This window comes from Colius striatus, chromosome 3 (genome assembly GCF_028858725.1).
Source record: "Colius striatus isolate bColStr4 chromosome 3, bColStr4.1.hap1, whole genome shotgun sequence".
NCBI lineage: Eukaryota > Metazoa > Chordata > Aves > Coliiformes > Coliidae > Colius > Colius striatus.
The window spans coordinates 10,373,079-10,392,716 of NC_084761.1; the positions used below are offsets into that span (position 1 = coordinate 10,373,079).

The 19,638-nt window shown below is 40.0% G+C and overlaps 1 protein-coding gene across 2 annotated transcripts in view; it reads left to right on the plus strand.

Moving 5' to 3' along the window:
- The first annotated feature begins 2,007 nt into the window (after positions 1 to 2,007).
- The window catches only part of CYTH3 (cytohesin 3), a 52,031-nt gene continuing 34,400 nt past the window's right edge, over positions 2,008 to 19,638 (plus strand). For both annotated transcript variants that reach the window (XR_009818471.1, XM_061993263.1), the window contains exon 1: positions 2,008 to 2,232. Coding sequence is in view for 1 of the 2 variants with exons in the window: in XM_061993263.1 (XP_061849247.1) it covers positions 2,202 to 2,232 (31 nt within the window). In the remaining variant the exon portion in view is untranslated. The remainder of the gene's footprint in view (positions 2,233 to 19,638) is intronic.

Consider the following 19,638-nt stretch of genomic DNA (forward strand, 5'->3'; position numbering starts at 1 on the left):
AAATGTAACTGTTTGCTCAAGTTAATAATGAAGTTAAAATAAAGAACATTTTGCTTATCTCAAAAGACTAGAATTGTCTGATTTGACCATGAAGTTTACATGAAATATGCCTCGTGATCACTAACAACTAGGACTGACTTTTTTCATGTCTTGCTTACATCACAAAATCATCTTTGCTATTAATTTGAATAATTTAAAACCTAGTATTGCTTCTGTGAAGTCAACGGGGAATTTTCCACTGAATTGGTGGAAGGACTGTTCTCCACAGCTCTCTTCTCTTAGAATTAGTGACTGAACTACCTTTTATTCTGCACTAGAATTTTCCACATAGCAAAAAACATATTGAATTATACTGAAATATAGGAAGAAATGAAAGAAAAAAATTATACTGACAAACAAAACCAACTAAAGAAAGGAATGTATTTTCTTTAAAGGTGTAAAACAACACAGATGAAATGAAAGCAAACAATCTGTGATCGATCATAAAATTAGAATTTTTCTCATGGAGCAGATTCCTCTCTAATGTAAATTAACAGTTTGCTCGGTGTGCAAAAATATTCAAATCCCACTGTCGGTTCATCTGTATTCAGACTTACTGCAAAACCATCCTGTAATTGCACTTTATAGACACACATTTCAAAATAAATCTTACCAAGGTAATGCATCTGTTGTATGTAATCATATCCTTTTTATACACTAACTTACTAAACTTATAACAATGTTTAATTTAAAATATGAAACACAGAAGAGTATTTTAAAGGCTTGTGATGTTTATGATTTCTTTATGAGGTAAAACACTTTATCACTAGAGCAGCTGTCAGAGCTAAACCTCAGCTCTCAGCAGAATGGGCTGTAATTGCCACCTATTAGCAGCGGTGTCAAGAGGTGATTGCTCCCGACACAGCTTCCTAGAACGTGCTCAGTCCCATGCCAGCCTACAAGAGGAAAATGAAAAACACGATATCTTCCTCTTGCCTGACCCTTTCCTCCCACAGCTTCCTTTCTGAATAAAAATTTAACACCAAAGGTTTTTTAAAAAATAAAGAGGGGTGGTGCCAAGGAAGGAAGAGTGGTCTGTGACAACACACTTCTGCTTACCTTTACATACTTTGGAGGCTGCTGAAATCCTGACTCCCATTGTATCTCACTGAAGATCTTTACTGAGGACTTAAGAAATCCCACAGATACTTTGACTCCTAGAGCTGCAGCAAGCAAATCTTTTCTGTTGCCAGCATAGATAATAAGCACTGAAACAAAATCCTGTGCCACATAAACGGAGTGGTCCCATTTATATGCAACGCTCTTCGTGATGCCTGTGCTGAGGGAAGCACCCAGCACGTCTCCAGCACTAGACCGGACCCAAAACCAAAAAGCATGCAAGAATCAGCAGAAAACATGTGGAAACATCATATGCCTTAGTCTCTTTTCTGGAGAATTCAATCCACCTCAGATGCGGCTTCAGGCTACCTTGGTCCTAAGCCCTCCTGACACCTCCAGCTCTTCCTTGCCTCTTTAGGCCCTTCCAAAAGTCAGCGGCTCTGCAGACATTTTGTGGCTACCGCAGACCCCAAGAGGCAGACCCAACCGACGTGAAACCCAACTGACTCGACGGCTCCCCTCAGCCCCTCTTGCCATCGCCCTCAGGCCGCTCCCCAGCGAGTGCCCCGCTAGCCGGGCTCCTCCCGCTCTCCGTTAGCCACCTTCCCCCCTTTCTCGCCGTGGCTACCCTCTGCCCACCCTGACAGCTCAAGGGCAGTCGTCTTGAGCGGCCTCAGCGGTGCCAGACCGCACCGTGCGAAACCGAGACAGAGAGAGGCGGGAAGGCGGGAGGCGGGGTCCCCGCTCCGCCGGAGGGCAAGGCCAGCCAACTGCCGCCCCCTGCGGGGAGGAGGCGGAACGGCAGTGGCCGGCGACCCTGTGGCGGCGGGGGTGGCGGCGCAGGGCCGGCCGGGCCTGCCTTCCCCCCTCCGCGGGTCACATGAGAGGGGCGGGCCGCTGGGCCGAGGCGGCGGCTGTCGCCGGGGCTGGGGCAGGGCGAGGCGGAGAGGGACGGGGCAGAGGAGTGTAGTGTCGGTAGAGGAGAAGAAGAAGAAGCGGCCGTGAGAAGCCGTGCGCTGGGAAGGGGCCGCCGAGCGAGTGGAGCAAGCCCCGGGCCTCCCGCAGCCGCGGCCGCTGCGGAGCGCTCTGCCTGCGGCCCCAACATGGACGAAGAGGGCGGCGGAGGTGGCGGCGGTGAGTGCCGGGACTTGTGCGGAGGCGGTGCGGGGAGGGACGCGGCCCTTTACCTGGCCGCCGCGGAAAAGGCACACTCCGGGCTGGGGCGCCCCGCGCCCGGGAGTCGGAGGGTGGCTGCGGCTCGCCTGCCTCCGAGGACGTGACATTTGCTGCTGCTGCTGCCGCCGCGGCTCCTCCACACCCCGCGCCGCACCCTTCCCCTCCGCGCCCAGCTGCCTGCCTGTGCTGTGCCCCCGTCCTGCCCGGCGCTCCTCCGTCTGAGCGGAGCGACCGTAACAGCGAGTGCCGAGCGGTTCCCGGGCGGCCGGTGGCGGGGAAGCGTCACGGCGGGGGCTGGCACTTTCGCCGGCGGCCACAATGAGGGCTCTGTGCCCCGCGGCAGGCGCCCCCGCACCCGGGAAGGGTCAGGCGGGGGCGGGGGGGTGGCGGTGAGGCGGGTTTGCGCCATCTCGGCGGGTTTCGGACACAAAAGGGGGTGGCAGGGCACGCGGCTCCGTGTCCCTTTGCCGCGGTGACAGCCCCGCGATATCGCTGTGCTCCCTGCGTGCAGCTGCTGAGAGAGGCGAAGGGAAAAAGAAAAAACTACGTGTCTTCCAGTGTACGAGCAGTGAAAAGAATAATTAAGCTCTGCCAGGGCTCTGTTTGTGTGTGTGTCATCTTAATGGAGGCTGGGTGATAATCACGGGGTGGTTCATCCAGTTTAAACAAGGTGAACTCTTTCTAAAGGCAGCGGCGTTCGTGTTGCAAGATACTACTTTCAGAAAATTCGGACTCGCATCTTGGGGGAGCTTTTACTTGTAGTTTTTACGTGTGGGAGACTGGCTTGTGTACCATCCCAGTTTAAGACACTGTAGACTTGCAACATGCTTCCCTCCTTTAATTTATAACGTGATTTGTGAATGCGTGTGTAAAGCCGCGGCCTGAAATAGCCAGTTCTTGTGTGTCATCAGCGATAATGGTGGCTGAGGAGTTGATCCTGCCTTGGGGCAGAGGGATTGACTGAATGGAGTGCCCTATATTCTCAGTGTCGGTGGTACAGGATGAAGTGGTGGGGATATCTCTTAAATAAAGTGCTTAACAGACTGCATTTGAAAGCAGTGGTGGATTTCTAAATAGGTAAACCGAGGGCTAAACCTTATATGATTAGTAGTTGCACAGTACTTGCTAATTCTAAATACAATTACCCAGAACTCGGAAATCAAGTGGGTGTGGTGTTTGTTTTGACAACTTGAAAATGCTATGATGAATCAGAAAAATAATTCTTCAAGCAGTTGTCTGAAGATGTGGCTATTTCTCAGCAGGCATTTCTGCTCACTTTGTCAGTGATAGACTTAGCCCTTTATAAAGAAAAAAAGAAAAGGAAAAAAGAAGACAAAACAAACCAGTCCTAAGAAGTCATTATTCAAAAGAGTTAAACACTGTAATTGTAAAGAGCAGAATATGTTATTTTCACAGTATTAAGCACTTGCATCTGTAGTTAAAGCAAACGAACGTGCCTGTTATTGGCATGAACACTGTGTAATATAGTACTTAATCTCATGCAAGATGTAAAGTGGAAAGTGGACATGTTGCTCAATCAGCCTTTCATAAGGTGTTATACGTTTCAAAGTTGGGTTTTCATGGGAGGAAAGATACTCAGGACCTTGAGAGGAGTCGATCTGTGTTTAGCTAAAGGCTGGTTCTATAGGTGAAGTCAGTTTTTTTACGTAGTATGCAAGTGAAACCGTTCTCTTATTTATAACTTCATATCACGTTAATAAACATGTTGCTTTTTGGGGTAAAATTACAGTATAGTTTATGTTCCTGCTTGCTTGACTGCATTGTAATCCAACTGTAAGCTAATGGGTTTTGTGGGGTTTTTTTTACAATCAGTGTGTTTGACCTTTTACACTGGTTTCTTGTGAGAATTGCACTTTTTTTCTGGAGTAGAGATCCAGTGTCTGCTGGCAATTTGGAACACTAGGATTAGTTAGATGATGACCAGCTAATGAACTAGTATTTTGAATTGAAAGTGGTTTTTTTTAAAACCAGAGAAGGCATGTGGAAAGTCTACATTTCACAGCCAATTTTAAAATCCTTTCTTGCTGTTGAGTAGTGAGAATTGTGGGGTGCAAAGGGAGTCTTAACAAGGGCAGTCCAGTGTTTTGAACCTCAACAGGACATTTGCAGTTCTTGAAAAAATGACGTTATTGAGTAGGAAACTCACAGAGATAAGCACATTGCTGTGCACAGACACTTTAGGAAGTATGCAAAATTGAGGACTGCACAGAATCACCCTAATTAGAGACTTGAACTAGATAAGCATCTAAATATCTAGGACACTAAACTCTGATTCAGAAGGTAAACTGCTATTCCCACTTCAGTTCTGTCTGCTTTCCTGCTCTTCAGTTTAATTTGCATCCTATGCTTCACTTCCCTTATTTGTCAAATGAGGTCAGTTGTTTTACCACCTCTGATAAAAACTGTGAATGAAAACAGAGCTGTGTAAAGTTAGAATTTATTATTTTAGAAGCACTTGATGGAAGAGAAATGTTAATTAAGGGAATTGTTCTTAGTACTGCTTCTCTTTTGTATGTGGAGCCCTAAATAGGGGCATGTGTTTATGTTATACAATCCACTTAGGCACAAGCCTCCCATTGATTTCAGCAGAGGCTCTGTACATGGATTATTGATGCGATATGATCCAAGTCAGTTGGTGTTTGTCTCAATCTTCTTTTGTGCCCTGATTAAAATATCTCTGTGGTTCACTTAATCCAGGAAATTTCTCCTCCTCCCCTCTCCTTACTTGGTTTTAAACTGTGTCTTTTGTGATTTGAATGAGACTTTTATGCTTACTGTTTTGTGCCACGGGTGAATTGAGATCCTCACATTGAGTAGTGCTGTTGGTGGCAGGTGGTATGGTTGCATACTGATAAACAGTAAGTGATCTTCTGTATAGCATCAAAATACATAAACAGTCAGTGCTGGAGGCTCAGAATAGTACTTCTCCATGTTTTTCAGAATTTGAGTCTAGTTATGCAGTGCTTTGCAGTTCCCAGATTCAACTCCTTGCCATTCCTCTTGGGGGGAGAAAAAAGACAAGACTGAGTACTTACCAGCTTCTGTATATTTGTTTTAAGATCTCTCTGTGGAGGGCTCTAAACAGACATGCCAAAAGGGTAAAATCCTGCATCTACTTGACAAATAGTCCAAATTATAGCACTAATTATGGCATTGAGGTTTCCCTGCTGTTCTCCGAACCCTGTGCTTTATTCCTGAACTTTGGAGCTTTTTTGGGTAGAGAGCAGTTCAGCTGCCAAACTCTGTTAGCTGTTGGCTGTACTAGCCCATGGTAGTGCCAGGTAGCATGTTGATTCTGTTTATGTAGACAGCAGTTCATGAGGAACTGGACCAAGAGACCAGATCATCTCCCTGAGGACTTGGAAGAATAGATTTGCTGCAAAATCAGGTTTAGCAAGATTACTTTTCTTCTGTAGGGCAAAGCAGTTACCCATTTATAGGTAAAAGCTGTTAAATGTAACTAACTCCCTAGATCCTTTTGGAAAAAATGGGTTAAAATTTGTTAAATATGTATATATTTACCTCTGTCTCACTTTTAGACATGAGCAGCCTCATCTCTTCTGTTCTTTTCACATTGTAGTATCTTTCAAAGGTAGACATTAAAGATAGAGGAGTCCATGTGGCTTCCTCATGGTCATAGACCTTTGCTCTATGTTTAAGACTAAAGCTACATGTTTTGTTTATAGTAAAAGAAACTCATAACAATAAAAAAATACATTTTAACACAGAAGTACATTAAATATGTTTCATTCCCTACTCATGAAAGTAACTTGTACCAGTTGTTTTAAGAAGTCATCCCAAAAGTTCTTTAGAAGAGGGCTTATAGTTTTAAAAAGCACTCTAGGGAAATGCCAAGAAGATAAAAATGCACCTGAGTGTTAGACTAACCATACTTATTGATTCTAGGGGGAGAAAAAGTGCAGACACTGAATACAAAAAAAAAATATGTTTTTTATCATCCATCAGATGGATGATAAAGTCCACTAAGTCTCATTTTGCTAAATAAATATTTGTGCTAACTAATATCATATTTGTACAGATTACCTGTCAGCACAGTAGTATCTTAATTTTTAGCCCCTAAAACTTTTAATCTGTTATCACTAATAAAAAATGCCATAGTAAAATATTAATAATTACGTTGTGAATACTAGTTATTTCTGGTGGTGTCAGAAAATGGGCCCGTTAATTGCTGTAACACATTAAGTGTTTTCTTAGCTTAATGTTCACTTGGAAGAAAACATGAGGTTTTAGCTGATACAATTTCCAGAGGCTGTCGGTTGCCAGACTTGATGTGGTGTTATATAACAGTATTTGGCGACTTCTGCTCAGCAGCGTAAGCATGCCATGGATTTAGGGGAGCAGTATGCTTATAACAGCATCTGTGTGACTGTTGCATCTGGGGAAGAAAGATGTAGGATTTACTTACAGGAACAGAGTGTACTTTGTGTAACAGTCTAGGAATTGTAGTAATAGCCACATGAAAGTGGGCTCCCCATGTACTACTGTTACTGAATGGATAGTGCAATCTTTTAATATCACTGTTATAAGAGCTTTTACCACTTGAGGGGCTGCAGATCTTGAGGCAACACACTGTTTTCCAAGATACATTCTGCTATTTACATCAAATTTCTCAATCCCACCATATATATTGCCTTTCCTTCTTTATGTTTTTTAACACTTCTTCAAGAGTCTCTTCTAGTTGTTATCTTTTTGTCCTGTAAGTCTCTAATTTCCTAGTACAACAGAAGGGCTTTAAAAGCTTTAAACTATGTCACTTATACTGTAGCTTATATCTGCTTTTGCTCTTTTCCTTTCTGTCAATGCAAACATACTTTAGTCTGTTTCTTTTTACACCCTACCTTTGACTCCATTTACTGCTTGAACTACTGCCCCATCTCCTTCTCATGTTTAAAGTCATTGAATGAACTCTTTGCAGTCACTCTCTGAAGAGCATCTTCTCCATGTTCATCCTAGGTCTTTTCCTGACCCTATGTACTCGGTACATTCCCTTCCTCCTCTTTGTCCTGCCAGCTGCCTCTAGAGCTGTTTACTATACTTCTCTTTTTGAATTCTTTCTCCTTTTTTTTGGCTTATTTGACTGTTCTCTCCTTGTTCCCTGAGGAAATAGCTTTTTCATGTGGAAGATCATGTTTCTGCTTCCAACTTTTGTTGTGAAGATTTGCAGGACTGTATGCTTGGTTTAATGCTCTCTTCCTCACTATATCTTGTTTCTGGATAATCAAATTTGCAAATAAAAATGGACCTATCATATTTAAACTGATGACTCACAGCATCTACTGTGTGCTCTGGATCCAATATCATCTGTCCCCGGTAAAATGTTGGCTTATTTGACATCTTAAGATTGTCAAAGTTGTCATCTTAATGAGTATAAAACAGAGCTCTTAATGTTCCCACCCACTTCCTTTTTTTGAATGTCTGTGGATGCATGCTGATGTCTCGAGTGGTTATTGACAAATAAATAGTGAGATGTTTTAAATTATTATTTCTTAATAAATAGTCTGTAGAAAAGCTGTAGTAAAAATGGCAGTAAAAGGGTGATGCAGTAAAAGGGTACTGAAATACTGAAACAAGTAATGTTCTCCTATACAATAGTAATTTTCCTGTTAGATTTAATGTGATTACAGGATCACATATGACACTTTCTGTAGAGTTCTCCATGGGACTAGCTAGCATTAGCTAGCATGTAGGATAGCGTTTTGTGATGGTTGAATTTTTTCCTCCTTTTTGAAGTAGCGTGATGGTTAATGTCTGCTTCTTTTTGTCTTCCCATAGTTCATGAGTATCATAGAATCATAGAATTGTTTTGGTTGGAAAAGACATTTAAGACCATTGAGTCCAACCATTAACTGACTCTGCCAAACCCACCACTAAACTGTGTCCCTAAGCACCTTATCTACATGTTTTTTAAATACATCCAGGGATGGTGAATCTGTACCACCTCCCTGAGTAGCCCGTGCCAGTGTTTAACAAACCTCTCAGTGAAAAAGTTATTCCTAATCTCCGATCTAAACCTCCCCTGTCACAACTTGAGCCCATTTCCTCCTGTCCTATCATTTCTTACTTGGGAGAAGACACTGACTTCCACCTCACAGCAACCTCTTTTCAGGTAGTTGTAGGAAGTGATCATGTCTTCTCTTTGCCAGGCTAAATAACTCCAGTTCCCTCAGCTACTTCTCAGCAGGCTTGTGCTCCCAACCCTTCACCAGCTTTGTTGTCCGTCTCTGGATACACTCAACACCTCAATGTCTTTCTTGTAATGAGGGGCCCAAAACTAAAAACAGTATTTGAGGTGCATCCTCACCAGTGACAAGTACAGGGGCATAAAACTACTTCTCTGGTCCTGCTGGCCACACTATTTCTTCCACAAGCCAGGGTGCCTTTGGTTTTCTTGTCCACCTACACACACTGCTGGCTCATGTTCAGCTGCTGTTGATTAACACCCCCAGGTCTTTTTTGCCAGACAGCTTTCCAGCCACACATCCCCAGGCCTGTAGCATTGCATGGGTTGTTGTGGCCTGGGTGCAGGACCCAGCACTTGGCCGTGTTGAATCTTATACCCTTGGCCTCAGCCGATCGATTCAGCCTGTCCAGGTCCCTCGGAAAAGCTTTCCTACCCTCAAGTGGATCTACACGCATGCCCAGCTTCATGTCATCTGCAAACTTACTGAGGGTGTACTAGATCCCTTCTTCCAGATCATTGATAAAAGTGTTAAACAGAACTGGCCCCAACACTGAGCCCTGAGGAACACCACTAGTCGCTGTGCACCAGCTGGATTTAACTCCGCTCACAACAACTCTCTGGGCCCAGCCATTCAGACAGTTTTCCACCCAATGAAGAGTGAATCCTTCCAAGCCTTGGGCAGCCAGTTTCTGCAGTACTTAAGCACATATGGGAGGATTGTATTTATTTTAGTGAAAGGACACATTGACTGTGGGCTTCATTTGCAGAGAATAAAAATAAGTACTTGGCAAATGGTTTATTAGAAAAAACCTGTCAACTTCTAGAACTGTAAGGCAGGAATCCCATGGAATTGAAGAACATGATATTTTACTTTAAGGGTTACAGAGGCAAATGAAAAGATATATGAACAGCCTTAACATTGGCATTTCTGACTTCTTCTCTGTGTTCTTTTAAATTAATATGTTATATAGGAAAGGTGTATGACTTAGGTAGTAAAACTGTATTTAATTTTGGCATTTGTATACCTTAAACATCTAGCAATTTTTTTTTAATTGCCTATGACTTCCTTCTTTTAATTCTAACAATTTCATGGGAAAACTTAGTATTGCAGATTTTTTGGACTGCAGTGTTTCCTCTTAGTGAGACAGACAGACAGAATCCACTAGAAAACCATGTGTTTTGTGGTCCTCTGAGACTTGCCTGAAGAAGGAAATGGCTTGACCTATTTGGTTGCTATGAAGTAAAAACATTCTTGTTCTTTTTTTTTTTTTCCTTGTGAACATCTGTGTCACATTTATTTCATTACTTTCTGAGGTTCTTTAAACCCATTATTTGGTAATATAGAGTTGTATTTAAGGAAAATAAAGTGATGTGTAGCTGCGTCCACAACTTAATTGAAATCCTGAAGTTCTGATATTTGCCAATACATAGGTACATGTAAGTGGATAGTTTTGCAATAAAAGTTGACAAAAGACAAACAAACAGTATTTCCTAGGAAAAAAAAGTATTTGACAGATTCAATAGGATCTCATGGGGTTAACAGGAAATGTTGCGTGCTGGAAGCTTGTGAAATCTAAATCAGAATCTCATCTAGGATATAGAGTACTGAACATCTTTGATCTAATTTTTCAGCAGGTTGGGCTTCTTGGCATGGTTTTACTAATTAGCCTCTTTTCAGATGTTCTGTTTATTATTAAAAAATACAGTTAACCTTATGCTAAGCATATGGAAGAACTGTGAAGCTGATGCTGTTATTTAGCAACCCAATGGAAATTTGTGCCAAATTTTAGTGCAAGACTATTAACTAATAATTCCTCTGAATTCTGTAAGAATTGAAGATCAATTTATTTTTGAAAGTTGAATCTGAATTAGAGTCTGGCTTTTGCTGTCGTGCCCAAGGGCTTGGTTGGATTTTGAGGAGCTGCTGCTGTTCTTTGCAGATGTGAGTCACCAATACAAAAGGAGAAATCACTGTTGATTTCTAAATTAAATACCTTGGCTTTCTTAACAAAAGAAAAATGCTGTGAGAAAACAGCAAAATACAAGTCTGCTGATTCTCAAGGCATGGAAGAGGCTGAGCAGTAACTATGGGAATTTATTTTAGTGGCTTTTCTGCACAGCTACCAGTTCTCACACTGCTTTGTAGGAATACCTGCTCCTCAGTCAAATTAGATTGAAATTGAGTGCTACACTAGGTGTAGATAGGTAGGAAAAGAAATGTGTCCAATCTCTCTTGTTCTTGCTGTAGTTCACACATATGCACACAGAGAAAAAGACTGAAAAAATTGGCATGTGGAAGTAAAGGAACTGCCTCATACCATTTTCTCTAAGAGGAACTGTAATCATTTACTGACTTGCCTCTACATTTTTGTCCAACTGCTTTGTTAATATTCAGTGTAATTTCTAGCATGGCGATGTGTATTCTTTATTTATGGATTTGGTTTTTTTTACTATCTGATTCATATTGTAAAATCATATTCAGGTTGTTTTCTTGTTTAATTCCAAGTATTCAACAGTCTTTATTTGCTGTTACATTTTTGCTTTCATGTACTGTAGATATCATGTTCCTTAATAACATCCTTGTTTACCTTGTGAGCAGTGTTGTCTGCAGGGTCAGATTCTGACATAAACAGACGCTGTTGCCTTACTGCATGAAAGATGAATTGTCAAAAGAGACACTTGTGATTGCATGGGATATTATAAAATAAGAAATTGTGATCGCTTGGAGCAGTATTTCTTATATTTAGTAGTCTGACTCTAAATTTTTTTTCTTGCTTGCTCATTTAAGTTTGGACTAATGAACTTCCTGCCTCATCAGTCTAACACACTGCAGAGGAATTTTCCCACCAGACTATGTACTCTGTCTGAGTACAACTTTGACCACTTGAAAATGCAATTTTAAAATTTGTAGAGCTGCTGCATGTTTTTGTCTCGGTATCTCATAACCCCTCAGCTAGGGGATATGGAGGAAAGTTTTCTCAGGAAGTTGAGGTTAAACCGAGTGGTTGCGAGAAGACTGTGGCAGTTGTGGAGAAGCTCTGTTCCTTGGGAAGAACCTTGCAAGTTTAATACTGTCTCTGACCATGAGACAGGACAGGGGCTTGGTCCTGCCTAGGATTGTTCTGAGTCCTTCTTGAGAAGATTAAATGGACCCTTGTAGTATGTACTTTGGACTCTTGTACTATGGAGTTTTCGTCTGTTTCTGTTGCCCACGCAGGAGCTACCGTGTAGAAACGGTGCGGGCTGATTGTAGTAGATCTGTGGACTCTGTTGCATGGGGTAGATGGATATGTGTTTAAATATTGTTTTGTGGTTCTCCCTTTACCTTTTAAAAATTTTTGCTTTTGATTTTTTTTTTTTCTTCTCCCTTTTTAACTGAAAGGGGTTTGCTTTGGATCCACCCAAACCAAACTCAATGTTTCAGGAGCATACCTTCAAAAGAGTCTATCAGGCTGAAGTAATCCTTGGTTTAGTCTTGTGTTTTGTAACCCAAATATATTCAAATTGAGGAAAACTCATTTTTCATGTGAAATTCATCATGTAAATGCCTAAATGGGTAGTCCATATAAAGGAAGTATGTATTTATAGTCTCAGAAGTAACTTTTTTACTTTGTCAAATTTTGCTGCTCTGTGAGTCAGTTTTGACCTCCTGTACCACCCTTTTAGTTATTATCGTGTCACGTACTTCAGTGTTTTTAAGCAGCATCCAACATTCGTCTGGGGACAAGAAGAATATCTGTACTTGCTTTCCTACCATCTCTTATCATTCATGCTGCTATTCCTGAATTGCATTTTGTACAGAAACTGTTTCCTAAGTGGAAATTGAAACTGGTGGCCAAGGTTAGTTAAAGGCAAAGTTTAGAGAAATGTCTGTTTTGTCTATGTAAACATTTGAACTCAAGAGAAGAAAGAGATTAAAAGGTTTCAGGTATGTGACAAGTTTGTTCTTTGTGTGGGTGTTGCTGATTAATTCTGTAACCTGGGAATCTCAGACTGGGTCTTAAGCCTATCATGTTATGTGAGGTCCACCCTACTAGACAGCTTGTGACATTTCAGTTTGCTGTAGATTCTTTAGTAAGGGCAGATAAATGGAGCATATGGAGTTCATTATTTTCTTGGCTATAGGAAGTGGATTTTTGTGCATTAAATATAGTAACTTTCTTTTTTTAAATATCTGAGAGGAAGCTTCCCTACCCCTGGTGATTTGTTTTTTATTTAATCAAAATATATGCAACTCTCTTCACTCTCGTTTTGTGCTATGTAAGTTGGAAAGACTGCAACGTTCAGTCTTGGTCTTGCATCAATAAGTGACATAGTATCACATGAATGTTTTAAAAGATTAGGTGGTATTTTATAAGAGCGAACATAAAAAGAAGGCTAGTTTAAGTCCTTCCACTGTGAATTCACTGCTATCCAAAGTAAAGAGAGTGTATGTTATGTTATTGTTCTTGTTTTACTGAAAACTTATTTTCCTTTTATATCTTCTACCTGTTTGTAAGCCTGAAAAAGTAACACATGTTTTGGAGGGGAAAGGTTGGGTGAAATTGGTAATCCAAATTAAATACAAATAATACTCTAAAGTTTATGGAGCCTCTGGGTGGGTGGACTTGGCAGATACATTCATTGTGGTATGTTAGACTTGAAAGACCATATGGAGATGATTATTTTCTGGCATTTTGTAGTAAAGGTTTTTGAAGAAGGATTTAAAAAATGTTTCTTTTTTTTTTTCCGAAAAGGAGTGAAGGATAGGAAGAATTACTTCAGTTTTCAGTGAGTAGTTTATTGTAGTAACATATGGAAAACCAATTTATACAAAGATAAGCTGCTAAAAGAAGTTCTCCTACTGTTTTCCTATTGGCTCTCTTGTTTTCTGAAGGCAGCCAAAGATCCTGTGCAGCTGGGACTAATACAGGATCCAGCTGTAACTTTTTTATTGTTGTTCAGATGTCCGGTGATGGTCAAGTCTAAGTTATTGTGTGGAAATTCAGAAAAGGAAAAGGGTAGGGTGGGAAAAAAGTGACTCTCTATAAAAATATTTCAGTAAAAGCAACAGGAACTAGGAGTATCCTTTTCAGAAGTCTTCCATAAATCCCATCCTGAAATACTTAAACGCCTTCAGATTTTGCTGTAGACTTTGTCATCTAAGAGTTCTTGGTTTATTTTTTAAACATAATTGAAGTTGGCTGATTGGAATGGGAAGGTGGCCATGGGTTACCCGAGGAAGAAGATACCAGTTTCTTGTTCATAGTACAAGGTTTTAGCTAAAATGAAATTCTTTACTTTCTTTAAAGTATTGGTACAATATGTAATGCTGTGTAATACATACATACCTAATATGTAGTGCTACATATTGTGGAGACTATCAGTATTGATTATACTAATTTCATTTGTGCTGTGTTTCTCTAGTCTTTGTTTTACAAAGAAGTATTTACATAAGGAGGGAAAAAGCTTAAGATTTTTCTGTAGAGTTTGGTTTACCTTTGGTATAGTTACTGCTTCCAACTCTGTAGACGATGCCTTGGATTGAGATAAAACAAAATAAGTGAGTAGTACAGCAGATATATGATACGGTGAGAATACTTGATCAAAATAACACATCCTTTTTTTTTCTTTTGAAAGGCTTGGGTTTTTTTCCTTGTTAAAAGGTAATATTTATCAAGTTTCTTTATAACTGTAGCCAGTCATCCTGTTACTTGAGACTAGTAATACCAGTGTAGAAAAGCACCTAATTCCTTTCTGAATAAACCTTCCAAACTTTACTTGCTGATGCAGTCCATCAAATGACTACTTGATTTTTACAATTCTTTTACTGTTACTCCAAGTCTTTAATTTTAAATGTCATTACTCAGTTTGTAATTATGCTAGTCTAATTGAATAAGTTTAATAACAATAGTATACAAATTTTAAGTCCTAAGATACTTGGGCAGAGCTAGCTTGAAATAGGATTATTTCCATTACTAGTGACAGTGAAAGGAATTTTAAACATAACTAATATCTTGAGCATAATTCTGGACACTGTTATGCATGCCTTTCCTTGTGCCTTAATTGGTGGTTGTTATTATTGCTTTTATTTGGGAGAGAAAGAAAAAAGGAGAAAGGCTTGTGGTTGGTCTGTTGGCTGCTGGACAGCCTGGCATTTTGCCCCGCAGTGCTAGAACATAACAGCAACAACAATTTATTTTCCTTCCTAAGGCAGTAAGAGCTGGTCTGTGACTTCAAAGTGGAAGTGAAATGTGGACAAAACACTGTGCTTTGAAGGCACTTTGCTTCTAACACAAATCAATTGCAATGCAAAAGTATCTACAGTGGCCATGTAGCCATGTGAAATCTAGTCATTTTTGGAGTTCTTGAAGGTGGTCACCAATACCAATTGTAAGAATGAGTTTTGCTTTGGTGGCAGGACTGCTGTAGTCTACAGATTGGTGACAATAACAGTTGGTACTAGTTGCATAGTGACTGAATTAATGCAATGTCAATGTGTTTTGTAAACCTGCAACCAAATTTTATTTCTTTTTTAAAAAATGACAAGTGTTCCTTTTTCTTCTTCTGTTTAATTAAGCAAATGATGACCCTTACTGTGCTCTGTTACTGCATTGGGTGGTGTATATTGTGCGTATTGGCTTTGGTCAGATTGTTTCCTCTCCCAAGCACTCTTGTATTTGATCTTCTTCTTTTAATACAGTATAATAAATTACATTAATACAAGAGAAATTATTTGCTTTCCTTCCCTTTTTTATCTCTCTTTTTTTTTTTTTTTTTGACATTTGGTCCTTGTTTTGCAAGAATGGTGAAGTTCTTTTCTCTCAGTTTTTAAGGGTTATGATCTTTACTTGAATTGTGAAGAGCCTAAAGGAATCTCTTTCAGTTTAACTGCTTTATTGAGGCACAGGTTAACTTGCAGTGCATTTTGCAGAATTGGTTGTTTGTAGACTCTTGTCAATGTCAGACCACAAGATACAGCAACTAGAATAAGAAACTTGGCTTACAGATTTGGTTTAAGGTGCTTTGGCTGTGTTCATTATATATTATAAGGAAAATTTGGAAAATATTTGTGGATTGACACTAAAATCTGCCAGCTAAATTGAAGAAAGTAGTGTGATAATGCTTTGCATCTTTGAGAAGCTGCATTTCAACTGTTACTGCATTGTGGTTTTTTTCCCCAGAGTTCATATATATTTATGAGATGAATTTCTGATGTGATGGGAGAACATCAAAACGTCCTTCTCGCATTTAAGAAATAATAACAAACAATAGTAACAACAATTCTAACAAAGTTTTGGCTTTTCACTACCTCATTTTACATTTTGAAGAAAAGGTTTCCTGCTGAACAAATACTTGTTAGCCCGACAGTGTTTTCCTGTATTTGAATTGTGAACAGTCCAATGACTCAAAAAAGTTTGTTATAGCAGATACAAGGTTTTAACATATAATATGTGCATACAATAAATCTATTCAAGTAATCAGTCTCCTTCCTTTCCCTCCCACCCCCTTGCAGCTGGAAGTTCATCAGCTTCTTCTACTATATCTAGCTTCCTCTTGAGACTTTTAGAATAGAGTTAACAGTGGTAGCAGGCATTAATGAACAATGTCATGATTATGTTCTGCTGATCTGTAGAAGTTGTCATTTTCCATTGCTACTAATTCTATGGAAACTATGTAATCTGTCTTGTATGGGCACATTATGTGTGCCATGCAAAGTGACATGCTGCAGTAGTTAGTGAAAGCATGTAGATCATCACAAAATCAGTAGAAAAAATATTTTTAGATTTCATTAGTGACCAACCTGGCACTTAAAATGGAAAATTGATAAGATTTTATTTTCATAAGATCTTAGCTAGGATAATGCAGGATGGCTAGACTTCCACTGATAGTTTGCAGTGAATTATACCTCAAGGTTCTTTGGTGTATGGTAAGACTTTTTTTAAGGTATAACTGTGCAAGAATTCAGGAAAAAGAAAATTCAGTGCTTCCATTTGTCTTAGTAGTTGTAAACTTTCATGATAAAACACAGTCAGATCTAACGGAATCTAACAGCCTGACAAAAAACTTGTGTAGCAGTGATTTTTGTTGACCTTCTTTCTTCAAAGAATCAAAAAATGTAATCTTTCAGAACTAGCTTCTGGATATTTAGAGACGCTGGCTAAACATCTTCAGCTACAGTTTTGTATGGCACTCAGGTGTTATGTTTGAGCTTCAAATCAACAAAGTTTTAAGGTCCAATTTACTAAGATATTGAAGAGATGGTAGGACAGATGCTATAGTTAAAGAAACTTTTAGAACTAGTTCTTATGTAATTTTGAAATGGACTGTAGACTGCTGTCTGTCTAGATACATGCTGTCAGGATCAGATGATTGTTGGTGGCATCTGTACTTAATAGTGCTACTGCTTTTATTAGCAACCACTTTTCTTATGGTAGAGATTTCTTAAAACAATGAAGCATTTATCTGCCAATGGTATTCACCAGGTGTTTTGTACTCACTGCTGTAATGTCTATGTTTCTGAAATACAGAAGAATCTCTAAACTGCATTAACAAGTTTTCTCACTACTTACTGCATGAGCTGTGTTGGCAGAATTGCCGACACTGTTGCTGCAGACTGCTTAACGGAAGCTACAGCCTGGCAAATTTAGGATGATTGTTAAGTATGATAATATGAGTCAGGTTTTTTTCAGCCTTGCACAAAGTTTGTCTTTTTAAAATGAAAGATTGTGCCAGGTAGATCTATGAAGAAGAAGCTACCTCTTTGGTAGTGTGTAGCAGAAGCTACATATTGTCTGTGAAGCTGGTGTCTGCAGGTAGAAAAGATGTGATTTGCTGTAATTTTACTCATTTAGGAAGTGATATCTTCTATTGTTACCTTTTGTCATGTTGAGGTGTAGCAGAACTAAAGCACTTGGTCCCACTCAATTGTTTCCCAGTCAACAAAAACGTTTCCTATTTGACCATAGCAGGATGAAGTGAAAATCTAAGAAAGAATGTTTATTAATAGGAACAGCAGGAGCTGGTGGACTTAAAAGAGTTTAGGGTTGAATACCACTTAGTTGCTTAAAGTTTTTAAACCTCTGTTAATTTTCAGGCAAAATGCTGAATTTTATATGCTCTTAAGTCAGTGACATCAAGAGTAGTAACTCTGAATTGCTTAGATCTTTGAAGTTCTAGGGATATGATTCTTTTTCCTTGTTAACTACTTGGCTGAGAAGAAATTATTAAATTATTTCACAGTAAAGTACAAGAGAGTATATGTTCAGATTTTTTTCACTGATGTCTGGAAGGGATGCAGTGATTTTTGCCAGTATCAGGCAAAAAAAAACCTGCTTAGAAAGGGCAGTGTCATATTTTAGCAGATCTGACTGAAACATGGAAAGTTTAAATAGAGAGAATGTATTCAAATGAGTTTTTGATCAGAATGCCAGAAGATCTGCTTGGAGTATGAAAGTCTTTCTTTTTGTAACATAGAGCTTATGTCTGCACTTAAAAGGATCCAAGCATATGGTGAATGTCCTCTGTTTTGGAAGTATGATGAGCCAGATTTGGTCTGAACCAATGACAGTCTTTTGTCAAGCAAAGAAACGGAGACCAGGGGCTTGACCTTACTGTAAGTGGATCCCTCCAGCAAGCTTATCAGTGGACCAGATAAAATGTTCATTTATATCTGGATTAGTGTCCTGTCGAGCTAATTGTTTCGTGGTGTGATGGCAACCAACAAATCACAAAAGCTAAATATACTCTTTTCTGAGAAATCCGAAAATGCTTTACAGTCTTAGACTAAGCCTCACTATTCCTTCATTAGCAAATGTATGAATAAATTCTTGACCTTTCATAGTGCTCTCTTAGGCTACAGGGCATGGGGCCAATGGGCATGTTGGTATAATAGCAAGAAGCTGGAGCAATTCAAGCTTAAGATGGCCAAAAAGCAAAATATTGTATTACCTATAGCATGTTTCTTCCCAAGTACTGCAGCTCAGTGGTTTCCATAGCAGGTATCAGGGTTACTTTGTTTCAAGGAGACTGCAGGAATGTTGAAGGCTTACACAATGTTAGGTATCACTTTGTGCACAACTGGAATCTGACTTGTTTTGAGAGAAGGTAAATGCTGGTTCAGCAGTTATATGATAGGTGAGCAGTCTTAAATGACACTCTGTAGCTGCCTTTTGGAGACATTCTTCAGAGAATGAAGATGACTTTCAAATCCAGCAGTTGCTCTACCTCCTTCAATTCTGTAACTGATATTGGAAAATGAATAAATAGAAAGCTTCTGCAGTAAACACTGCTTCTGAAATCTAACTCCAGAGCTGTGTTGGGCAAGGATGGGGGAAGGGGAAAGATGAACTTTGCCTTGCTTTTTCTGAAAATTGGATTTGTGTGCTTTAGAAACAGACAGCAATCCAAAGTAACTGGCTAATGTTCTCCACTAATGAGTGAAGTATAACAAGCAGCTCCCTTATTGCCAAGAGTAGATGTTAACTGGAAAATTGTGACAAAGACTGTCTGAGCCCCAAATGTTTTGCTGGGAACACGTTAGGTCTGAGCTGTGCCTGAATCTTGAGCAGGGTTTGAGGGTATTGCTGGCGAGTGGCTGCAGGGGCTGGGCTCTGGGACCCCCCTGCAGCTGCTCAGCGACATTCCTGTCAATTTTCCATGCTGCTACTCAAAATGGATCTGACAGGAATGTCTGTTACTACTCTGATGTGTTTGCTTTTCTGAGTCTTTTTTCCAGGGTCTATCCTTGGAAAAAATGTAGGTGTACGCCAGCCAACCATTTTTCCTTCCTAGTAGCTGAGGGTACTGTGGGAGACGCAGCCATTTTGTAAGGACAAACCTAAATATGCTGCTACAGTTTTTTTTTCCCCTTTCTCATGCTGCTACAATTTTTTCCCCCCCTTTTTCATAACATTTCAAAAACTGAAGAGATCAGAGTATTCTTGTTTGCCTCTTCCTCACCCAAGAGCTGAAGAAATGATCTGTACTTTTAGAAGGAGTTGTCCCACGCTTGGTCTGACGTGCGTGGATACTGGAGCTGAATAGATTGGCAGCAGGACATCTGTGGTTAGTCCAGTTGTTCATAGGGACTGCTTGGAGTTGTGTGCCAGCAGGAGGTGAAGTACCTTTGCTTTCCTTTTCATCTATACATACTCCTTGGG